Source organism: Zosterops lateralis, assembly GCF_965231275.1.
Source record: "Zosterops lateralis genome assembly, chromosome: 16".
NCBI lineage: Eukaryota > Metazoa > Chordata > Aves > Passeriformes > Zosteropidae > Zosterops > Zosterops lateralis.
The window spans coordinates 843,425-862,140 of NC_139776.1; the positions used below are offsets into that span (position 1 = coordinate 843,425).

Below are 18,716 nucleotides of genomic sequence, written 5' to 3' on the forward strand. Positions count from 1 at the left end.
ATGCAGCCCCAGCAAAAGCTGGAGGCCTGAGAGTCCTTCTGAGGGTCCAGAGAGCAGGAGCCTGACCAGAATTCTCCGTGGAGCTGAGACTGAAATCAGAGAGCATTTAAAAGCATTTAAAAGCATTGAAGTGAACTGCAGGCCATCCATCCCTGAGGAGTTTAACAGGAGTGCCTTATTCTGCTTCAGCTCTAATCTGCCCCTAATCAACTTAAGACAAATTTTCTTAAGCCAGATTTGCAGCTGTTAAGAAGGATCCAGGCAGCCTTTTGCTCCACAATTGCCATATTGATTTTTGTGGGATCATCCAGGTCTCTGGAGGGGTGGAGCAGGACCTTGGGAGCTGCAGGCACGTCGTGTGTGGGGAGTGACAGAGCCAGGGCTGCCCCAGGAGCCCAGCACAGCAGCCGTGTGGAAAATGCATCTGGAGATTAGCTCTGGCCCAGTTTCTCACAATTAAGCGAGATTAACAGATAAATAGTCCCAGCAGCCACCACTATGAGTAGCTCAGATTTGTTTCCAGTAAGGCAACGGCGGCCAAGAGGGGTTTGGGCAGCAGCAATGCCTCAAACAGCACTTGGGAAGTACAAAATTCTGGTGATTGCTGTGTCCCAGATCCGTTTGTTCTGTCCACTGCACCACTGCTGCTCGCTTGGCATTTAAACCGGCAGTGCAAAGAGCTCTCAGAGGACCCAGTGCTTCAGGCTGATGGACACAGGAGCCCTGAACGTCCACCCAGTTCTGCCCAGAGCTCTCCAGAATCCACTGAAAGCATTTGGGGACTCCTGCTGAACTGGAAGAATTATTTAATGTCAAAGCTGCACAGAGACCTGGTGCTGACTCTGGGAACAGTTTCATGTGATGGGGCAAAGTTCTCCAACACTCACATGAAATATTTTGTGACCAAGGTACCAACTCTGATTTTAATCTGCAGTACCCACTCAGAGGCACCTGCATTCAGCACTTCCCACTGAAGGAGAGTTGTCAGGTCCCAACTCATTCAGAATCCATCCACCATCTCTGAAGGAACTGGAGATCAAGGTCAGCCTAAACCTATGACTCAAAACCATCTTACCCTGCTCTTCAGTTTGAATTTAACACAATTTACAGCCACAGGAGGGAACATACCTTACAGCTGATCAGCACTGAGCTTTCAGTCAGGCAAGAATGAAACAAGATCCAGATCACATTAACTTGATAAAGTGCCTGTTGGATGTTTTTAGAGAAACTTCTTGTCCCTAATTCAGCTGGAGTTACACCTTTGCATCCAGAGCAGAATGAATTACTTACACTTCTTGAAAGGTGCAGAAATCTGGTATAACATAGTGCCAGGCTCCTAAAAGGCTGGCAGAGGATCACTCCAACCCAAAAAAGCTTTGACAGGCTGCCAGGTGTCTCAGGTGTTGTGCAACCACTGATCCAGCTCTTGCACTGAGTGCTGCCAGTGCAGCAATGAAAAACAGCAACAAGACTTGAACGTGATTAGTATTATCCAACTGCTTTGTTATAAATATATTATATACATTCAAACATCACATTAAAATATTATTCCATTACACCAGAAGAGATTAAGGCTTTATATTATTTACAGAAACAAGCAAGCACCTTAAAAAAAAAATAATAATAAAAAGAACAAAACACCAGTCATTGACATTTCCCTTCTAACATTACGAGTTTGATACCTTGAGCTCTTGAATACAGCTATTTGCAGTGTGCCCAATGCTAGAACTATTTCAAACATTTATTGTCAGGGTAGGAAACACTTAATAGAAGACTCAGCAGTGAGCACTCCACACGAACAGACACATGTGTTGTAGGGTGCCCTCCCTCTCCTCCAGAGGCTCCTGAAGTTGAAGGCTTATGCAGAAAATTGTCTGCTCAATTCCACGTGGAGAGTAGAAACGAGAGTAAAACGACTCTGATTTAAGGGAAACTGAAGACACTTGAGGATTGGCGGCCCCCTGGAGGAGCAGGAATTCTCCCAGTCTGTTCCAGTGTGACACCAATGGGGCTGAACATGATTGTGCAGGCAGAGCTGCTGTCCATCCATCCATCCATCACCGAGTGCATCCATCCCACAGTCATGATTTATTGTACAGCCTTCCACTGCTCCCCCCACTGTCCTCAGGCAGTGCCCTTGTGCTCCAACACCAAGTGACAGGCTCGTCCCCCTCCTCCCTGCAGGTGTGAGGCGAGGAGCTGCTGTGGAAGTGTCCAGAAATGTTGATACAACACACGTTTCCTCCGCCCCCACGTGCCCCGGCAGTGCCTCCGCTCCCTCAGGGACACGAAGCGAGTTCTAAGGTGTAAAGCAGACATGGCTACACAAAAAAGGTGCTCAGTGAGAGTAATCATCTTCATTTCAAGTATTGTTTTAAGAATTAGTTCTTTTCATTGCAGTCTGTGTTAGCACTTTTTTTAGTTTGTGCTTTAGAGTCTGTTATTTCTTTGCAGGTCTTGATTTTGGCTGATGGCTTTATTATTATTATTTTTTTTTCTTTTAAAAACAACATTGGCAACGAGTTAAGGATTGCAGAAGGCTGGCAAAAGTTATTTGATTTTCTGAGCCCATTTCATGTCATCTGCTCTCGGCTTCTCCCCAGTAAGTCCTTGGATGATGTTCTCCAGGCATCTCCAAAATCTTATCTTCTCTAAGGGATAATTCAGCCAACCTAAGGGATTGCAAAGGAAAAAGAGGATTACTTTGTCACAGCATCCAAAGTTCGACCTTTTTATAATGAGAAAAAAAAAGCAACCAGCCCAATACTGCTAATAACGGTTAGGCTTAAACTCTCAGGACATAGTAGGACTTAAAAATAGCTCTTTGGGTGGCAAGATTTTTGCCACCATCTGTCAACTCAGGCTTCTCAATTGTACCATGTTTCTACATGACATTCTGCTAATGAGAATTAGATTTTTTTTTCTCTTGGCAGAGGTTTCAAACCCCACATGAACCGTGTGCAGAAGCCAATGCCAGAATGAAGAACCAGAGTGGTTTATTTCCAGCTGTCTAATTCACCTGATAACTTATTTAGGCTCGTGCAACACTGGTGACTGAGCGTTCCCACCTGTACAGATAGAAAAGGAAGCTAAAGCTTTCTGCAAACCTCTCCACTCCTCTGAGACAGAATGAGTGGATGCTGACAATGCAGAAGCCTGGCTTTTAGAAATGAGCATCCCAGAGCAGCTGCAGACACTCTGCTCTTTTGAAGGAACAGCAGCTTTAGTGAACAAACCCCATTAGTGGCCTGAGCTCACCAAGACCCCACACAATCAGATCTCAGCAGCACTGACTGCTCCCTCAGGCTCCCTGCAGCTCATCACCAACATTCCCTCACACTTTTTATGCAAAAACCCCCCTGATTACAGTTTTTCCAAGGGCTGTGGGAGCACAGCTGAGGGCAGGACTGTGAGTTCAGGGGGCAGTACCCGTGGTGATGCAGAAGTAGGTCTCGTGTGGGGACACGTGGTGGATCCTGTGGTGTTTCCTGGGCAGGATGATGTGCCAGTCCTGCAGGAACACGACCCAGCGGGGAAGGCCAAAGTAGGTGTGGGACCACTTGTGGATCTGGTTGGTCATGGTGATGAAGATGATGAGGGCGAAGACGTAACAGTCCCAGGGGCAGCTGTCACACAGAGCCTCTGCAAAACACCATGGGCAGGGTGAGCACCAGCCAAGGGAAGGCACTTCTCTGCCAGGACAACATCCTGCCCAGCCAGAGCTGCAGGAATTGCCAAAGGCCTCACCACAGCTGCTCTGTCACCAGAGCCAGTGAGCCACCAGCAATTCCCAAATGTCACAGGACAGGCTGGGAAGTGCCACAGTCTGTCAACACACCATAAACAGGAAGTCAAACTGAGTTTGCAAAGTTTATTTGATCCTTTAGTTCTTGACTCCTGGTTTGCACAGAAAGTACTTGTGCACAGAGATGAAACATTGTTTTGTGTTACACACTTTGGAACAATCAGTTTCTCCAGATGTTCTCAGCTTGGTCCCTCCTATTAAAAGAGTATTTAGCATAACTTCTAATCTTCCTTGCACAACTCCCCAGCCCCAGATTCTCTGCTGAGCAGGAGAACCTCACTGTGCCACCTTCTGCCACCACACCTCAAAGGAAACAAATCTTCCCTCCCTCCTGCCAGGAGCACCAACAGCCATTTCTTGTCAAATCACATCCACGGATTTCTCCAACTTCACGCAGACAAATGTTCATTCAGCAGCAACAAGAACAGTAAATCCACAGCAGTGAGGAGTAAGAGCTTACCTGGGGAAAAGGACACAAATTTGTAGGCCATGTTTGCCAAGGGGACCAGGGTCATGAAGCAGTTGTCTCCGTTGGTCTCGATGAAATCGTGCCTGGTGATGGCTGTGGGGTCAATGTGGTGTTCCCTAAAGGGCCTGATGAAAGCCTGGGGAATTCATGGGACAAACACAATGCCACACTCAGTAATGGTCTTGGAAAAGAAAAAAATAACCCAAACAAACCCCCCAAACCCCCTCTCATACACTCAAATATGCCGAGTTGAAGAGAATTCCATAGTACCAGCATGTAAGCAGGATTCAAACTTTTGTCATGACCACACTTCAGATCTTTTGATTTACATTTGCAAAGAAATTCACTTCCCACACCCAAATCCAGGTTTTCTTTGCTTTTCAGGTTTCTTCTTCTGAATTGTCACTTAGGACTTTTAGTGTGTAATCTTAAAGCATCAATACCCTAATTTCACAGGCAAAAAAAAGCCTGTGAAATTCACTTGCTAAGCAGAATCAACCAAGGAAAAAAAAACCACAATTTTTTTTAAAATAATGATCCTTCTAATATTGCACTGTGAGGAGTAATTAATGATAGCTATCAAGAAATTTAATTAAGAAAACAGATTGTTGCTCATCACAGAAGCCAGTGCACCTTGCACTAAGCAGCTGGCATTTGTAGCTGCAGGTGTATAATACACCTCAAATTAAATCTTCAGTCAGCACCATTCTAATATTATTACTGTGTTACAACAGGGGCCCAGGGAGGAGGGGAGTGGGAAGAGTCTTCCTGGAGCAGCTTCATGTTTCACACATTTTCAGGAGTTCAGCTGCAGGGACAGCTCTCCAAATCTGTGTTTTTGCCCTTCTGAACATCCACAGTGCCCAGCCAGGTCCCAGCACTTTGTCACTGTTCCCACACAGAGCTCTGCAAACCCTGGGATTGCCACACTGCAGCCTCAGGGCAGGTGACAAAGGGGAGCAGTGGCACCTTGCAGTGTCCCCAGGCCAGGAGCAAACACAGCCCTGCCCCAGCAGTGCCCAGGCTGCTCCCTGGGCTGGGTGTGGCACTCCCAGGGCTGCACTAAGGGACTTCAGAACTTTCCCAAGCTCAGGAATAACCATCTCAGACCTTTCCAACGATGGGCAGCTCCACGGATCCCCAGGTGTCTGCTCCCCAGTGGAACAATCCTGAGAGGAAGTCAGCTGTGATAACTCCTGCAACTGGAATGAGACAGAGACAGAGTCACACAAACACAGCGTTTTTACTGACTCACTCACATCTTATTCTTGTGGTAGAAGTTTACTTGTTTATCTAACTTAGATGTTTACAACCACACGAGATCTACCCGGTCTGAATAAACACATGGTCAGGCAATTAGGAAAAAGAGGTTAGCAAGACACCATTTAGACAGTAACAATTGTCATTAAATCTGTATTTGTGTTTAGCCCATCTCCTACAGAAGAGAAATACCTCCCCTAGTGGGTACCTTTTGCTTGGCTGACCCCTCACCTCTGCAGTTCTTCCCCTCACCTTTTATTTTTAAAACAGGAGAAGAAATAATAATTAAAAATAAATTAAAAATCAGCCCCCACTGTTGAATCCATTATCCAGTTGGTCCAAACTCTTAAATACAGCAAGAGAAGCTTCATTCTTTATCTACCCCTTTATTACACTGCAGACATCTTATTTTCTGAGCAGTAAATCCTGCCCATTTGTTGTTGTTTCAGACCACCCAGGCAGGCTGCAGCAGGCCCGGGTGGGACACAATAGCGTTTAGATCTGCTCCCAGCAGCTGAAAGGGCAAACAGCCTGGGCTCAGGGGAAGACATCCAAACAACACTTCTCTTTGCAACAGCTCAAATGCCATTGTCACTGAGGTAATGCCCCCATTAGCCTGCCTGGCCTCCAGCTGCTGCATCTTCCCACCGAAATAACTGCAGGAGCAGTAGCAGGAATTGAGGCAAAACACTGACAGTTCAATGCTTTGATGTCAGCTGGTGAAGGGAAGAATGGAGGGTGCCTGGAGCAGTGCATTATACTAAAGCAATCGGGGGGAAAAAACCCAAACTACCGGCAGTTCTGTTCCAGCTGTGCTGCAGCAGGGTGTGCTCACCCCTCTGTGCCTGTGGAGCTGTGCTGGGGGTCCACACAGGCAGCTCAGTGACACTTCTCGGCTTGGTTTTCTCACCCCAGACTCAGGTTGTTTAAAGTCCTTGCCCTCTAAAAGCCCCGAGTCACGTTGGTACAAAGAAGCAGAGTCTTCAAGGCCTTGTTTTCTGGTTTCTCAAGTTGTCTATTATTTGATATCACAAAGTTTTTTCTCCGCTCCCAGCCGAGGTCTGGGCAGGGCTGGGACATGAGGGGACTGACCACTGATGGGACGTCACCTCACATTTATACAGATAGTTACGTGTGGGTTATTTACAATTTCACACCAATGCCCAGTGCTCACACTAAGAGGGTCACTTCTGCTTTGACCCAACCCACTGTCACTGCCCTGTGCCATCACCACCCCAGGAGATGGAAGGTGAGGAAGAAGGAGAGGGACACGAGGCACCACCCAAATCCCACCATCCTGTCCCCCATTTACCTCTATTCTAAGAATCCTAAAACTACTGAATTTTGTATGTTCTACTGTGTTAAACTACTGTTTTCACATCCTGGTGATTTGCAATTCCTCTCCTAATGCTGGAAGTTTCTCCCATGGGCTGAGATCAAACTCAGTGTCTTCCTGGGCTGTGCCAAGGTCTCCAACCCCCCTGGACCAGCTCCACACCCCCTGTCTAGGGCTCAAATTCTCTTTCCCAGGTCATCCAAAGGGATGTCCTGGACTCCAACAACACTCAGTGTGTGTCCTGTCCCCAGCCCAGAGGGCACAGCCCACTGCTGGACTGGGCTCAGCACTCACACACCCAGCACTGCCTGCCCTGGGCACGGCAGGAGCAGGGACAGGAGCTCAGCTGCTGCTCAAAGGTGGTGAAAGATCCTGATTTTCTGTCATCAGGGCTGGGAGGATGAGAGGAGATGGACAGCCCTGAGCATGGCTGAAGTGTTAACTGCAGTCAGAAAAGGCAAGATAACCCCAGCTGAGGTGTGGAACTGCCAACGGTGGATTCAACACTCAGCACTCACCACAAGCCAGCTCAGTGCAGGGTTAGGGAAGTTCCACACACACTGGGCTTCCCCCAGCTCAGTGAGAGGGGTGGGGTCAGCCCAGCCAGGGGGTATCCCCGAGGAGGACAAGGAGGATGAGGAGATGCTCAGGGCACACAGGAGGAAGGCAGAAGGACACGAGCTGCAGGACGTGCTCAGAACTTTAGGATTTTTTGGTTTGCAGAATAAGGAGGAGGGAAGGCAGCCCAGGAAGGGAGCCCAGAGGTGCACAAATGGACTCCAGCCAGTATCCAAGTGAACTCCCACACACCTCTGCTGGAACTGATGCTCTGTCCCATTTCCCCACTCTTGAGATCCTCTGTGTGGGCACCTCCAGCCACAACAAGGCCATTGAACACCAGGTGAATCTCCCCAGAGCAGGACAAAAAACTGCCCCAAACACACCCTGGACACAGGGCAGCTCTGTCCTGATGGTGTCACCAGGGAATGTGTAGGGTTTGTGACCCAGGAGAGGCCCCTCTCCGCTGCTTCAGTCAAAGTGAGAGACAACCTGCAACCTCTGCTCTTCAAACCACTTCCCATGGCCCATGGAAGGAGGAGGCACCACAAGAGCTTTGAGAGACAAAACTGCTGTCCATATTTACCATTAAAAGTTGTATTTCACCAAATTTTTATGACCCGAGCATAAGCTTGGCTTTGCATAGATAGAAATGATCAAATTGTAACCTGGAAGTTTTACATCAAAGTATACAAAGTTTCATATTTACTGTAAAAATTCAGTTAGAGGCTCTGGAGAGGAAGAAACCAGGAAAAGATGTTATTAAATAACTTGATGCCATTGTGTAACATCGCTGAGAAGTGGAGTCATGTTTAATCAGTGACTGCATGAACTGGTTGAACAGCACTAAAAGGTCGGCGTGCTGAACTTCACACAGAAAAAGATCTTGTTGTCTAAATATCAAAATGCCAAAGTACCAGTTGTTTGCCACTCATATGCTTATAAAAATAAAATGCCTTAATCACCTGCAGTCCCCATTTAGTGACTTTCAGTACAGGGAAGGCTGGAGTTTGATAGATATGGCAAATTATGAGGCTAAGATAACAATCTCTGGATATTTCAATAAGTAGAAAGTAGAGCAGCTTAAAAAAAAATTAAAAAAATTTATAATTTTGGCTAATAAAGCTGAGAAACTTTGAGTCATTGCTGGACCTGGGAGTGCCCAGAAGCAGGGCTGGGACAGCAGATGTGTCCCTGTGTCCAGCAGCTCTCACACACTGTGACCAGGGTATCCAACAAGTCTGTCCCCAGTGCTGGGCCAGACACAGCCCAGGCTGCCACAGCAGCTCCCCTGGTAGCCCAGCAGTCACTCAGGGAGCAGACACCTCCCCCTGGGGCTCCTCCAGCTCCAGAGCTGCCTCTTGGCAGAGAACAGCCCAGGCAGCCTCGGGGAACAGCCACAGCAGCTCTGACCCTGCACTGAAAGGAGGGGCACAAGGAATCGGGGTCCTGTCCCCTCCAGAGATGAGCAGCACCACATCTTAAAGCAAATACTGATCTGCAAAAGCACAGAATCACCACCTGATAAAGGAAATCCTCCAGGCAAACTCTGCTGTGACTTTAAGAGAGCCCCTGAGAAGCGGGCAGGCAGACAGAGCTGCCTTTGTCCCCTGGGCACGCCCGTGGGGACACAGTGCCAGGGCAGGAGCCTGGGCACACCCTGCCCCAGGACAGCTGCCAACACGCCCGGGCTCCATCCCCAGCCCCAGGGACTGCTGGCACAGTGACACAAGTGCCAGCATCACCTGCTGAGGGCAAACCAGCGTTAATTGTACTGGGGCACTTCGCTTCCAACACCCTCCTCCTCCTGGTGCCCACCCTGGTTCTGCCCGGGGATCACACAGACACCACACAGCCCCTCCTGCTGCAACACAAAGTATCTCTGCAAAGGGTAACAGAATCAAAGCTCCGGCCCTTAAATCACAACTGAGTTTCCCTCTTGAAGAGATGGAAACACAAAGTTACCCACAGCTACCAAGTAACTGCAGGTTCCTTCAGGGGGTGAGACAAAGGTGACAAAGACCTGACTCACTTGGAGCAGCGCTGAAGTAAAGGATCATTTCCCTTTGCCAGTTGAGGTTTCTGGTGTAATTTCAAGAACCTTTTAAAATAAAATTTCACGTGGAAACTCATTCTAAGGCATATAATAAAAGCAAGATGCAGTGACATGCTTGGAGCTGTGAGGCAGCAGGATGTGAACACCTGAGCCACCAGCACTCACACTGACACCTCTGGAGTGTTTTCTCTCCAAGCTGTCCTGTGTTCCACACTCAGTGTCTGGCTCTGCAATGCAGCTGACCAAGGGCAGCCCTGCAGAGCTGCTGGAGCTGGAAACAAAGAGATTCTGGGCCTTAATGAGATCCACTTTCTATTCTGAAGCTGCACTAAGTGATTTCTTCCTGTGTGCTCTCTCTGGCTCACCCACAACCTCTGCAATAATGAAACATGGAGTTCAAATGGGTTTAAAAAAAAAAAAAAAAATGCCCATCTTTCAAGAGAGCAGTAATTAATTGTAACTTGCGTCGTGTCACAAGATGTTCCTAAAGATATCTGTCCTATGTAGGGCAGTTCTTAGGAATATAAACAGGTTACAACACAAAGCTGACTCTTTTTTTTTTTCCTAAGACTGCAATGAACAGTCCCTGCCATGAACAAATGTGGCTGCAGATAACAGTCAAATGTCTGAAACAAGTCAAGCAACTTGGAGAGAAGGGGTTTAAAACCCTACACAAAAATAGGAGGAAGGAGAGGAAAATGAAAACCAAGATTTAGGCTGTAACTTGCCAAACATTTTATCTAGATGTTATTAATATATGAACTATATACTCAGCTCATGTATATTGAATATGCTGGACACCACAAGCTCACTGGAAGGTATGAGGGCTTTCGAACCTGATATCACACATCTTGGTGAGGCTTTTGTGCTTACCACACAACAGTCCCTTTGCCAGGCCTGTCCCTGGCACTGACAACCCTCAATTCCAGTGGCAGAGGCTGCTCTGGCTCTGTGGCACTGCTGGGATGTTGTCCTGCTGCGGTGGGAAAAACGGGGGTGTTCAGCCTCCCCCACAGCCCCATTCCCAGCCAGGGCTGAGTGAACTGGGTGTTTGTGCATGTAAATAAATCACCAAACCCAGATCTGCACAACCCTCAGCCTGCAGAAAGAGGAACAGCCCCATGGCTGCCCAGCAGCTGAGGAAGGATATCCAGAACATGACTGGAGTTGGCACAAAACACCACAGAAATCTGTCCTCTGCCCACTCTTTTCCTTTTTTTTTTTTTTTTTTTTTTTTTAATGGTGAGGAGGAGAAGAAAACTGTCTCATCTCTGCTAAAGCAGCCTGGAAGACAAGAGAGCCCCGTGGCTCTTCCTGTGCAGGAAGCTCATCTTTAGTCAGCAGGACATGACAGAGCCCGAGAGCTGCTCTGAGGCAGGGCAGGAGTGTCCCCTCGGTGCTCTGAGGCAGGGCCAGGAGTGTCCCCTCGGTGCTCTGAGGCAGGGCCAGGAGTGTCCCCTCGGTGCTCTGAGGCAGGGCAGGAGTGTCCCCTCGGTGCTCTGAGGCAGGGCAGGAGTGTCCCCTCGGTGCTCTGAGGCAGGGCCAGGAGTGTCCCCTCGGTGCTGAGCTCCCCTGCAGGCACAGAGTGACTCAGCACGGCCACCACCTGCCTCCCACACTGCCACAGCACACAGGGAGCTGAGAAACCACTGCCTCACTGCCAGCCAGGCCAGGAACACAGCCCTGCTGTCTCCAGACAGGAGATCCTCCAAGGATCCCGAGGTTAAGGTGCTCACAGCATTACTCATGTGCCTGTAAATGCATTAAAAGCTGTGACACAGCCTTTAATTACAGACACGGGGTTTAGGCTCAGTAAAATGATGTTCAAACGACCTCATTTCCTAAAAGAAAATACATATTTACATAAGAGCACACAGAGGGTCCCCATGCAGTGAGCAGCCCACTGGAACAGGGGCCCTTTCAGATTCCCAAAGACTCGGCAGGAACTCCATCTAGAGCTCCATCTTTATTAGCAGAATGTTTATTCTGTGACTGCAGCTCAAAGGTCGATATTCCAAACCAAGCCTGAGGCAGGCTGTCAAGGGAACACACCTCATCCTATGGGTGATTCAGGATTCCCAACAGCAAATCCTGAGCCCATGGAGCTGCTCACCTATTTAGGAACCAAGACTTTTATGGGTATGTCTTTCACAATGTGCAATAAAACCCAATAATCACTGTGAACTACAGACACCGTTCACACTTCACACCTGGAGAAATAATGTATTGGAGGCAGCAAAAACAAGATAGCCTGAAGCACTTACTGTTTTATGGCACTCATTTTTGTGTGCACTATCAGTTATTTCCACACCACTTTATTTACATAGAATCCAGATTCTGCTACTTTAATCATTCACTACTGCTTAAATAACACTATCAGTGAATTGGCTGCTTTATCAGTCAAACTGGTAACCAGGATATCAGGAACTCCAGCTTTTATCAATGTTAACGTTGAGATGAAAGGCAGGTGCAGACAGATTGCACCACAGGTTACCCATCACTGCTGATCCTCTTTGTCTGGGTCTGCCCTCATCCCTGAGGAGCAGCTCCCCTGCCACGTTCTCTCCATCCCTCCCAACAGCTCCACCTCACCAGCTGAGAGCAGCAAGACTGAATTACAGCAAGAGAGCTGCTGTGACTCACAGTGAGAGACCCTGCTCCCCCCCAGCCCCAACAAAGCCAAAAACCTCTGCACAGACACCAGGAATCACCAAACTCTCTGTACAGACACCAGGAATCACCAAAACCCTCTGCACAGACACCAGGAATCACCAAAAACCTCTGCACAGACACCAGGAATCACCAAACTCTCTGCACAGACACCAGGAATCACCAAAACCCTCTGCACAGACACCAGGAATCACCAGCTCTGGCAGAAATTCTGAGTTTCTCTTATGTACCACTGCTGGAACCTGCTGCAGGGTTTGGTTTGGTTTATTTGAACTCATTGGCAATGCCCAGCACTGATGATGAACCAGTACCATTCTCTTCTAAATAATATAGTTTATAAGTTTATAAGGAAGCTGTTCTTTTCTAAAGCACAGGAGCTGAACATTTTATCAGAATCCTTCACTGGGTCTTACTCTCCTCCACAGAACAGATGGAATCAACTTTTCTTACACCCCTGGAAAAAGTCATCATTCAGGATAAAGGCCAAACATCACATCCTGACATGAAAAGAATTTTGGACAATTGTGCTGTGTTCAGACTGCAGTGCCCAGAAATTAAGTCACTTTGATGCCTGAAGCACTTTTTGTAACATTTCCCTTCAGCTTTTGCTTTTTGAAAAATTCTTGCAAATATTTTTGTGGACCAATGCATTTTGTTTCCAGCTCTGACCATTCTGACAGCTCTTTTCCTTCCCAATAGTCCTTACAGCTGCAGTGACCACCCATCCAAACTTCCCCTCTGAGATACTGAGAAGCCCCTGAAATGGAAAGACAAAGCAGTAACACATTTTACAGATGGTCTCAGTTTCAGAGACGTCCCTCTCCTTTTCCTTGTCCCTTGAATTTCCAGGTCAAGCCTAAAGGATCCCCCATTTCTCCCCACACCACACCAGCCTTGCCCTGGGCAGGGAGGGCAGCAAACAGCTCCCACTTACAAATCCCAACGAGGACCGAGGGCGTGTGTTCCAGTCGCAGGTAGAAGAGGAGGTTGTAAAAATTGAAGCAGATCAGAGAGAAGCACAAGATGACAGAGATCCATTCTTGTAGTCTCTTTCCTGTTGGGGGAAAAGAAAAAAGGGAAAAAGCACGTTTTACTTTTATCTGAGAGGACATTTAGAAGCCTGAAATAACAGAGACAGACCATTCTACTGCCTGGATGATTTGCTCCATTCCTCTGACAGGGAACTGAAACAGAAACTTAACCCACGAGAGGTGCACACATTTTGTGAAATGACATTGCTCTTCCTTCAGCCACCCCTAACCTCTTCCCCCTGCCCCTGTCCAGTTAACAGGGCCAAGCCAGACATCATCTCACACTGTCCTAGTTTCCTTCCCCCTGAGATTTTGCTGGCATAAAGTTCCTCCACGTCACATTTTTTTCTCAATTTGCATTTCATCCAATATTCAGCGTTGCTGGAAGGGCTGAATCTGGGAACAAATTTCTGGCCTCAAACGTATTCAAATCACCTTGTGGTCTGTGATATTTACAAGCTCTGGGATGTTAAATAAAGCTGTTGCACTAAGAGGAAAAAGCACCATTCTGTATTTTGGTGGCCCTGGAATGGCTTGTCTAACATCACAAGGGTTTTCCCCTGAAGCCTCTCCATGAACTCTTGTCCTGTCTGTGCCTTCCTGCTCCCAGGCAAAGGCTGGGGAGTCTCAGCTGCTCTGAGATGACAAGGCACAGAACAAGAAAAGACAAAGAACTGGCACAAATCCTCTCCCGCACCTTGCTGTGCCACTTTGTACCTCTATTAAAAAAAAAAAAAATCACTTCCTGCCTATAAAAAAAAAAGGGAACAGGCACATCAGAGTGCACTTGGAGTATCAGATTAGCACAGAAAGCTGCTCCCTGCTCCTCACTGCTGGATCCACAGGGAGCACTCAGGGTGAGACCTGCAGGATTTAGGGCACAGAAACAGACCTTTAATACCCAAGGCCAGGAAGATCTGAAGTGCCATCAGAAGGGCTGGGGCTGCAGGCAGCTCTTAATGCCCTGAGGAGCTGCCAGGCCTGTCCTTGCCTGGTTTAGGGGTCAGGCAGCACAGCCTCCTCCTGCCCAGGGCTCCCCAGAGCCCTTTCCTCATTCCCTCTGGGCGGGCAGAGCTCAGGGAGGGCTCAGGGCAGGCTCAGAGAGGTGCAGTCCCCTCCCAGCAGCACAGGCACACTCAGGCCTGGCGTGTGTTCAGCTCCTGCCCTGCTCCTCCTCTCTGCTGACTGACCTAATGCCTGATCAAATTTCTCCTCCTAAATGCTAAATCAAGTCCTCCTTCTCAACAGCACCACGCCAGGAGCAGGGGAAGGAGGAACAGAAATGGAGGATCAGTCTGATCTCCAATGTGCCCACAAGGCAATATTTGAAAGGCTTTGACAGGTCAGGTTTAGAAGGGCCGTGGGTATATAAATTAACACCCTCTGCAGCAGCAGAGCACAGAACAGTAAAATTAAATTAATACACAAGAACAGCCACATTTGACAGCAGCATCAGGTCACAACGTGGGTGATTCTATAAAGAGATCCCTGGAGTAATGAAAGTAAGAGTTAATTAACACTCGCTTCCTACACGAGAAAACCACACCCTGATTAGAGGAGCCAAGTGGGCAGATCCTCGTGGAACAATTAGCTGGGTGCTGGAAAGGAGGCTGCCTGCTCTCCTGAGCTGAGGGTGTGCAAATACCTCTGGACACGGGGATCCAGGAGGGCTGCTGAGAGATCCAGGCTCAAAAATGCAGCCTCAGCTCTGCCCTGGGAGGGCAGATCAGCCAAGGAACTGAGTCAGCGCTGATAACTTGTGTTTAAAGGGCACTCAAACCCCAAAGTGTGTCCCGTGGGAAGGAGGGGAGGGCCAAAGCTACAAGGTACATGCTCAAAGAAATCAGGGAAATATCCCAGTCGTGTTCACTCTGCACAATTCAATGTAATCCCTGTTCTGATGAATTCAGAACTTGAACATGAGATGCTTCCACTGTAATACATATTCTGGTATTGCTTATGTAAATAATTTATGTAATGCCAGAAGAAACCTGCATATCTAATAGACCCTCAGCTCTCTGACATAGCTCTGTGCATGTGTCACAGCCAGAGAGAAGGGCAGGCAGCTCTGCAGGGAGAAAATCTCCTCCCTGGGAGCCAGAGCAGTGCTGGAGTCAGTGACTGTTTTTGTGTAAAGGACAGGGATCAGTCCCAGGCAGATGAAAGGTGTCACACAGGACCTCCCCAAGGCAGGCAGGAGGTGAAAAGAAACTGAAATGGGCTGACTTGGCCCAGTCACACAAACCAACAAAGGCCTTGGACTCCTTATCATCACATGGCTCTGAGGAGTCAGAACACACCGACCTGGGCAGGAATTGCCCTGGGTGTGCAGGCTGGGCTCAGCTGGGAGCCACTGGAAACACATCTTCCCTCCCTAATTCCTCACCAGGGAATGGATTCACCAGGAACCACTGGAAACACCTCTTCCCCTCCCTAATTCCTCACCAGAGATCTTCCCATCCCTAACCCCTCACCAGAGAATGGATTCACCAGGAGCCACAGGAAACACATCTTCCCCTCCCTAAATCCTCACCAGGGAATGGACTCACCAGGAACCACTGAAGACACATCTTCCCCTCCCTAACTCCTCACCAGGGAATGGACTCACCAGGAACCACTGAAGACACATCTTCCCCTCCCTAATTCCTCACCAGAGAATGGACTCACCAGCAACACCCAGCAGTGCTCACACTGGCAGCTAAACACAAATGCTTTTCTTTTTTTTTTTTTTTTAAGAAGGAGTTTGCAATCATTTCCACAGCACGGTCAAACAGTCCTTTACCGAGCACTTAAATGACAAAATGAAGCTTGTTTGAAGAGTCCTGAGCTTCAGGAAGGGCGAAACAGGAACTCAATCACCCCTCAGGCCCTGTCTGAGGTGCCAGGCCTGGGGATCTCAGGGAATGTCACCGAGGAGATGCTCTGAAGGCAAATTCGCTGTTCTTACCTGGTGCTGGGGCCACATCTGCCCACCTGCGTCTGGAGGGGAAGGGGAGGGTTTTGTCTGTTTTTAGAGGGCGGAACGTCCACTGCGGGCAGTTTGTGGATGGAAACGCTCTTGCCCGAGCCCAGCCCCGCTCCCAGCCCTGGGCCGTGCCCAGCCCCGCTCCGGGCCCCGCTCCCAGCCCCGGGCCGTGCCCAGCCCCGCTCCCAGCCCCGGGCCGTGCCCAGCCCCGCTCCCAGCCCCAGGCCGTGCCCAGCCCCGCTCCCAGCCCCGGGCCCAGCCCCGTGCCCGGCCCCTGCCCGCTCTTCCGGGGCCCCGCAGAGCCGGGAGAGCCGGCCCGGAGAGAACCGGGCCCGAGGGGAGCCGCCCAGGGCAGAACCGGGCCTGGGGAGAACCGGGCTCGAGGGGACCGGCTCCTGAGGGAACCGCCGCGAGCACCCGGCCCGAGGGCCCCGCCCGCCTCACCTGGCGAGTAGAGCTCGGCCAGCTCCCGGGCCCCGGCGTGCTGAGCGCCCCAGCGCCGCCCGCCGCCCTCGGGCTCCTCGGCGGGCTCGTCCCTTGGCGCGGCCGCCCCGGGGCCGCTCTGGGCCATGTCCGGCCGGGGATGGGCGCGCAGGGCCCGCGGACCCGCCCGGCAGCCACGGGAACGGGCCGCGCTGCGCCGGGGGGAGCGGCCGCGCCGGGCCCCGCCCCCGCCGCCGCCGCCCGCCAATCGCCGCCGCCGCCGCGCGACAGCCGGACCAATGGGCAGCGCCGCCCGGAGCGCAGTAACCAATGGCGAGGCGGCACGGCCGGCGGCGCAGCGCGGGGCGGGGCGGGGCCGGGGCGGGACCGGTGGGGACGGACGGAGCGGGGCGGGGCCGGGAGGGGCGGGGCCTCACCGGGGAGGGGCGGGGCCTGGGCGGAACCGGGGAGGGACCGGGGCGGGAACGGAAACGGGACCGGGGCGGGGCAGAGCAGGGTGGGGCAGTGGGCGCGGTCCGGGGTGGGAACGGCAGCGGGACCGGGGCTGGGCTGGGGCGGTCCCGGTTGTTCCCGTTGGCACCGCCCACCCCGCCCGGTGCCTCGCGCGCCCTCTGCCGGCACCGGGCGCTGTTCCCGCCACAACGGCGACACCGGAGCCGCTGCCGGTGCCTTCGGTGCCCCCCCAGAGCCCCTGCCCGGCTGCCGCCAAAGCCTCCCGTGCTCCCGGTGCTGGGAAGTCAAACCGAGAGCAGGTCGCCGCCGTTAACCGGGGCTGCCGGGCGCTCCCAGCGGACAGGTGTGCTCGTACCGGTGCCCGGTACGGGTGTGTGAGGCAGAGGGAGATGGCACCGGCTCTGGTGCAGGCACATTCCCGGCACGGCACGGCACGGCACGGCTCCGACCGCTAGGTGGCGCTCCAGGCCTGCTGCGGGACCGGGATGGGGCTCCACAGCGGGATCGGGACTGGTGTCACTGGTGTCCCTGGTGTTACTGGTGTCACTGGTGTTACTGGTGTCATGAGTGTCACAGGTGTCACTTGTGCCACTGGTGTCACTGGTGTCCCTGGTGCCACTGGTGTCACTGGTGTCACTCCTGTCCCTGGTGTCACTGGTGTCACTGGTGCCACTGGTGTCTCTGGTGTCACTGGTGCCACTGGTGCCACTGGTGTCTCTGGTGTTACTGGTGTCACTGGTGTCATTGGTGCCATTGGTGTCACTGGTGCCACTGGGCACAGCCAGGGGACACACAGCAGCCCCGGGGATTCACTAGGATTGTTGTTAGGATTCACAAACAACAAGCCCAAACCGATTCCCTGACAGCCCCACTTTCCTCGTGGTTCTCCATACAGGATGAGAGCAGATGGAAAACAAGCATTTGTACCCTCTAGAGCACGGAGTTTTAATGCTTTTAATAAAGAAAAAAAATCTCCTATTTCTTCTAAGCCCCTTCTCCTCTCACCCCCTCAGATTTTCCTTGTTTTATGTTGCCCCTGGCCACACACCCCAGGCAGTTCAAGCTATTCCAGCTCCCACAGCCTCAGGACCTCGGAAGAATTCTCCTCTTTCAGAAATTCCTAAATGAATGACCAAGATTTGTTCCTAGGAACTTCTGCCACTTCGCAGAAGGATGGAATCCATCTCCCCTTGGTGGATCTTTTGAAAGCTCGGATACACTACAGGCCATAAATACATGACCTGTAACAAATTCGGCTGCAATTACCCAGGAGAAGTCAGGAAAGCAGAGAGAACTTTAGGGAAGTTGGTGGACAGCAACTTCTCTGCCATTTTTATTGGAGCACAAGGAAATGGGCCACAAAGTCTCCTCTCGCTGTCCCTGCTCAGATTTCCATACAAACAGCTCCAGCAGGGCCTTTCTGTGCCCTGCAGGATGGAGATGGTCCTTCTGCTTTGTCCCTGTCCCTTCCCTGGGCTCTTGTGTGCTCTGACTCTTCCTCCTCCCTTTATTCCCCAGATCCGCGGGGTGGCTGCTCTGACCTCGAATTTGCTCTGGAAAATTTTCCCCCCGCCCGGGGAGGGGATTGGCCGGGGTTGTCCCCCCGGTGTCAGTCTCCAGGTGTCGTCTCTCCGCCCGCTGGGGCAAAGAGCAGCGGGAGATAAACCGG

General features: G+C 50.8%; 1 protein-coding gene across 1 annotated transcript; it reads right to left on the reverse strand.

Annotated features, from left to right (window-relative positions):
- Window positions 1–1,467: 1,467 nt before the first annotated feature.
- Window positions 1,468–16,755, reverse strand: LOC310915885 (plasmanylethanolamine desaturase 1-like). Its single transcript, XM_083873082.1, has 6 exons — window positions 16,595–16,755; window positions 13,089–13,208; window positions 5,385–5,476; window positions 4,266–4,410; window positions 3,430–3,642; window positions 1,468–2,672 (listed from the first exon to the last, which is right to left on the reverse strand). The coding sequence occupies exons 1-6, from the start codon at window positions 16,719–16,721 to the stop codon at window positions 2,551–2,553; spliced, it is 819 nt and encodes a 272-aa protein (XP_083729208.1). The 5' UTR covers window positions 16,722–16,755; the 3' UTR covers window positions 1,468–2,550.
- Between the last annotated feature and the right edge of the window lie 1,961 nt (window positions 16,756–18,716).

Bases quoted from the DNA above. Each gene is read 5' to 3' on its own strand.
- LOC310915885 (XM_083873082.1), bottom strand. From the start codon at position 16,721: ATGGCCCAGAGCGGCCCCGGGGCGGCCGCGCCAAGGGACGAGCCCGCC. The intron at 13,209-16,594 runs GTGAGGCGGGCG...TTCCCCCAACAG, and splicing joins GGCCGAGCTCTACTCGCCAG to GAAAGAGACTACAAGAATGG. The intron at 3,643-4,265 runs GTAAGCTCTTAC...GGTGTTTTGCAG, and splicing joins ATTTGTGTCCTTTTCCCCAG to AGGCTCTGTGTGACAGCTGC.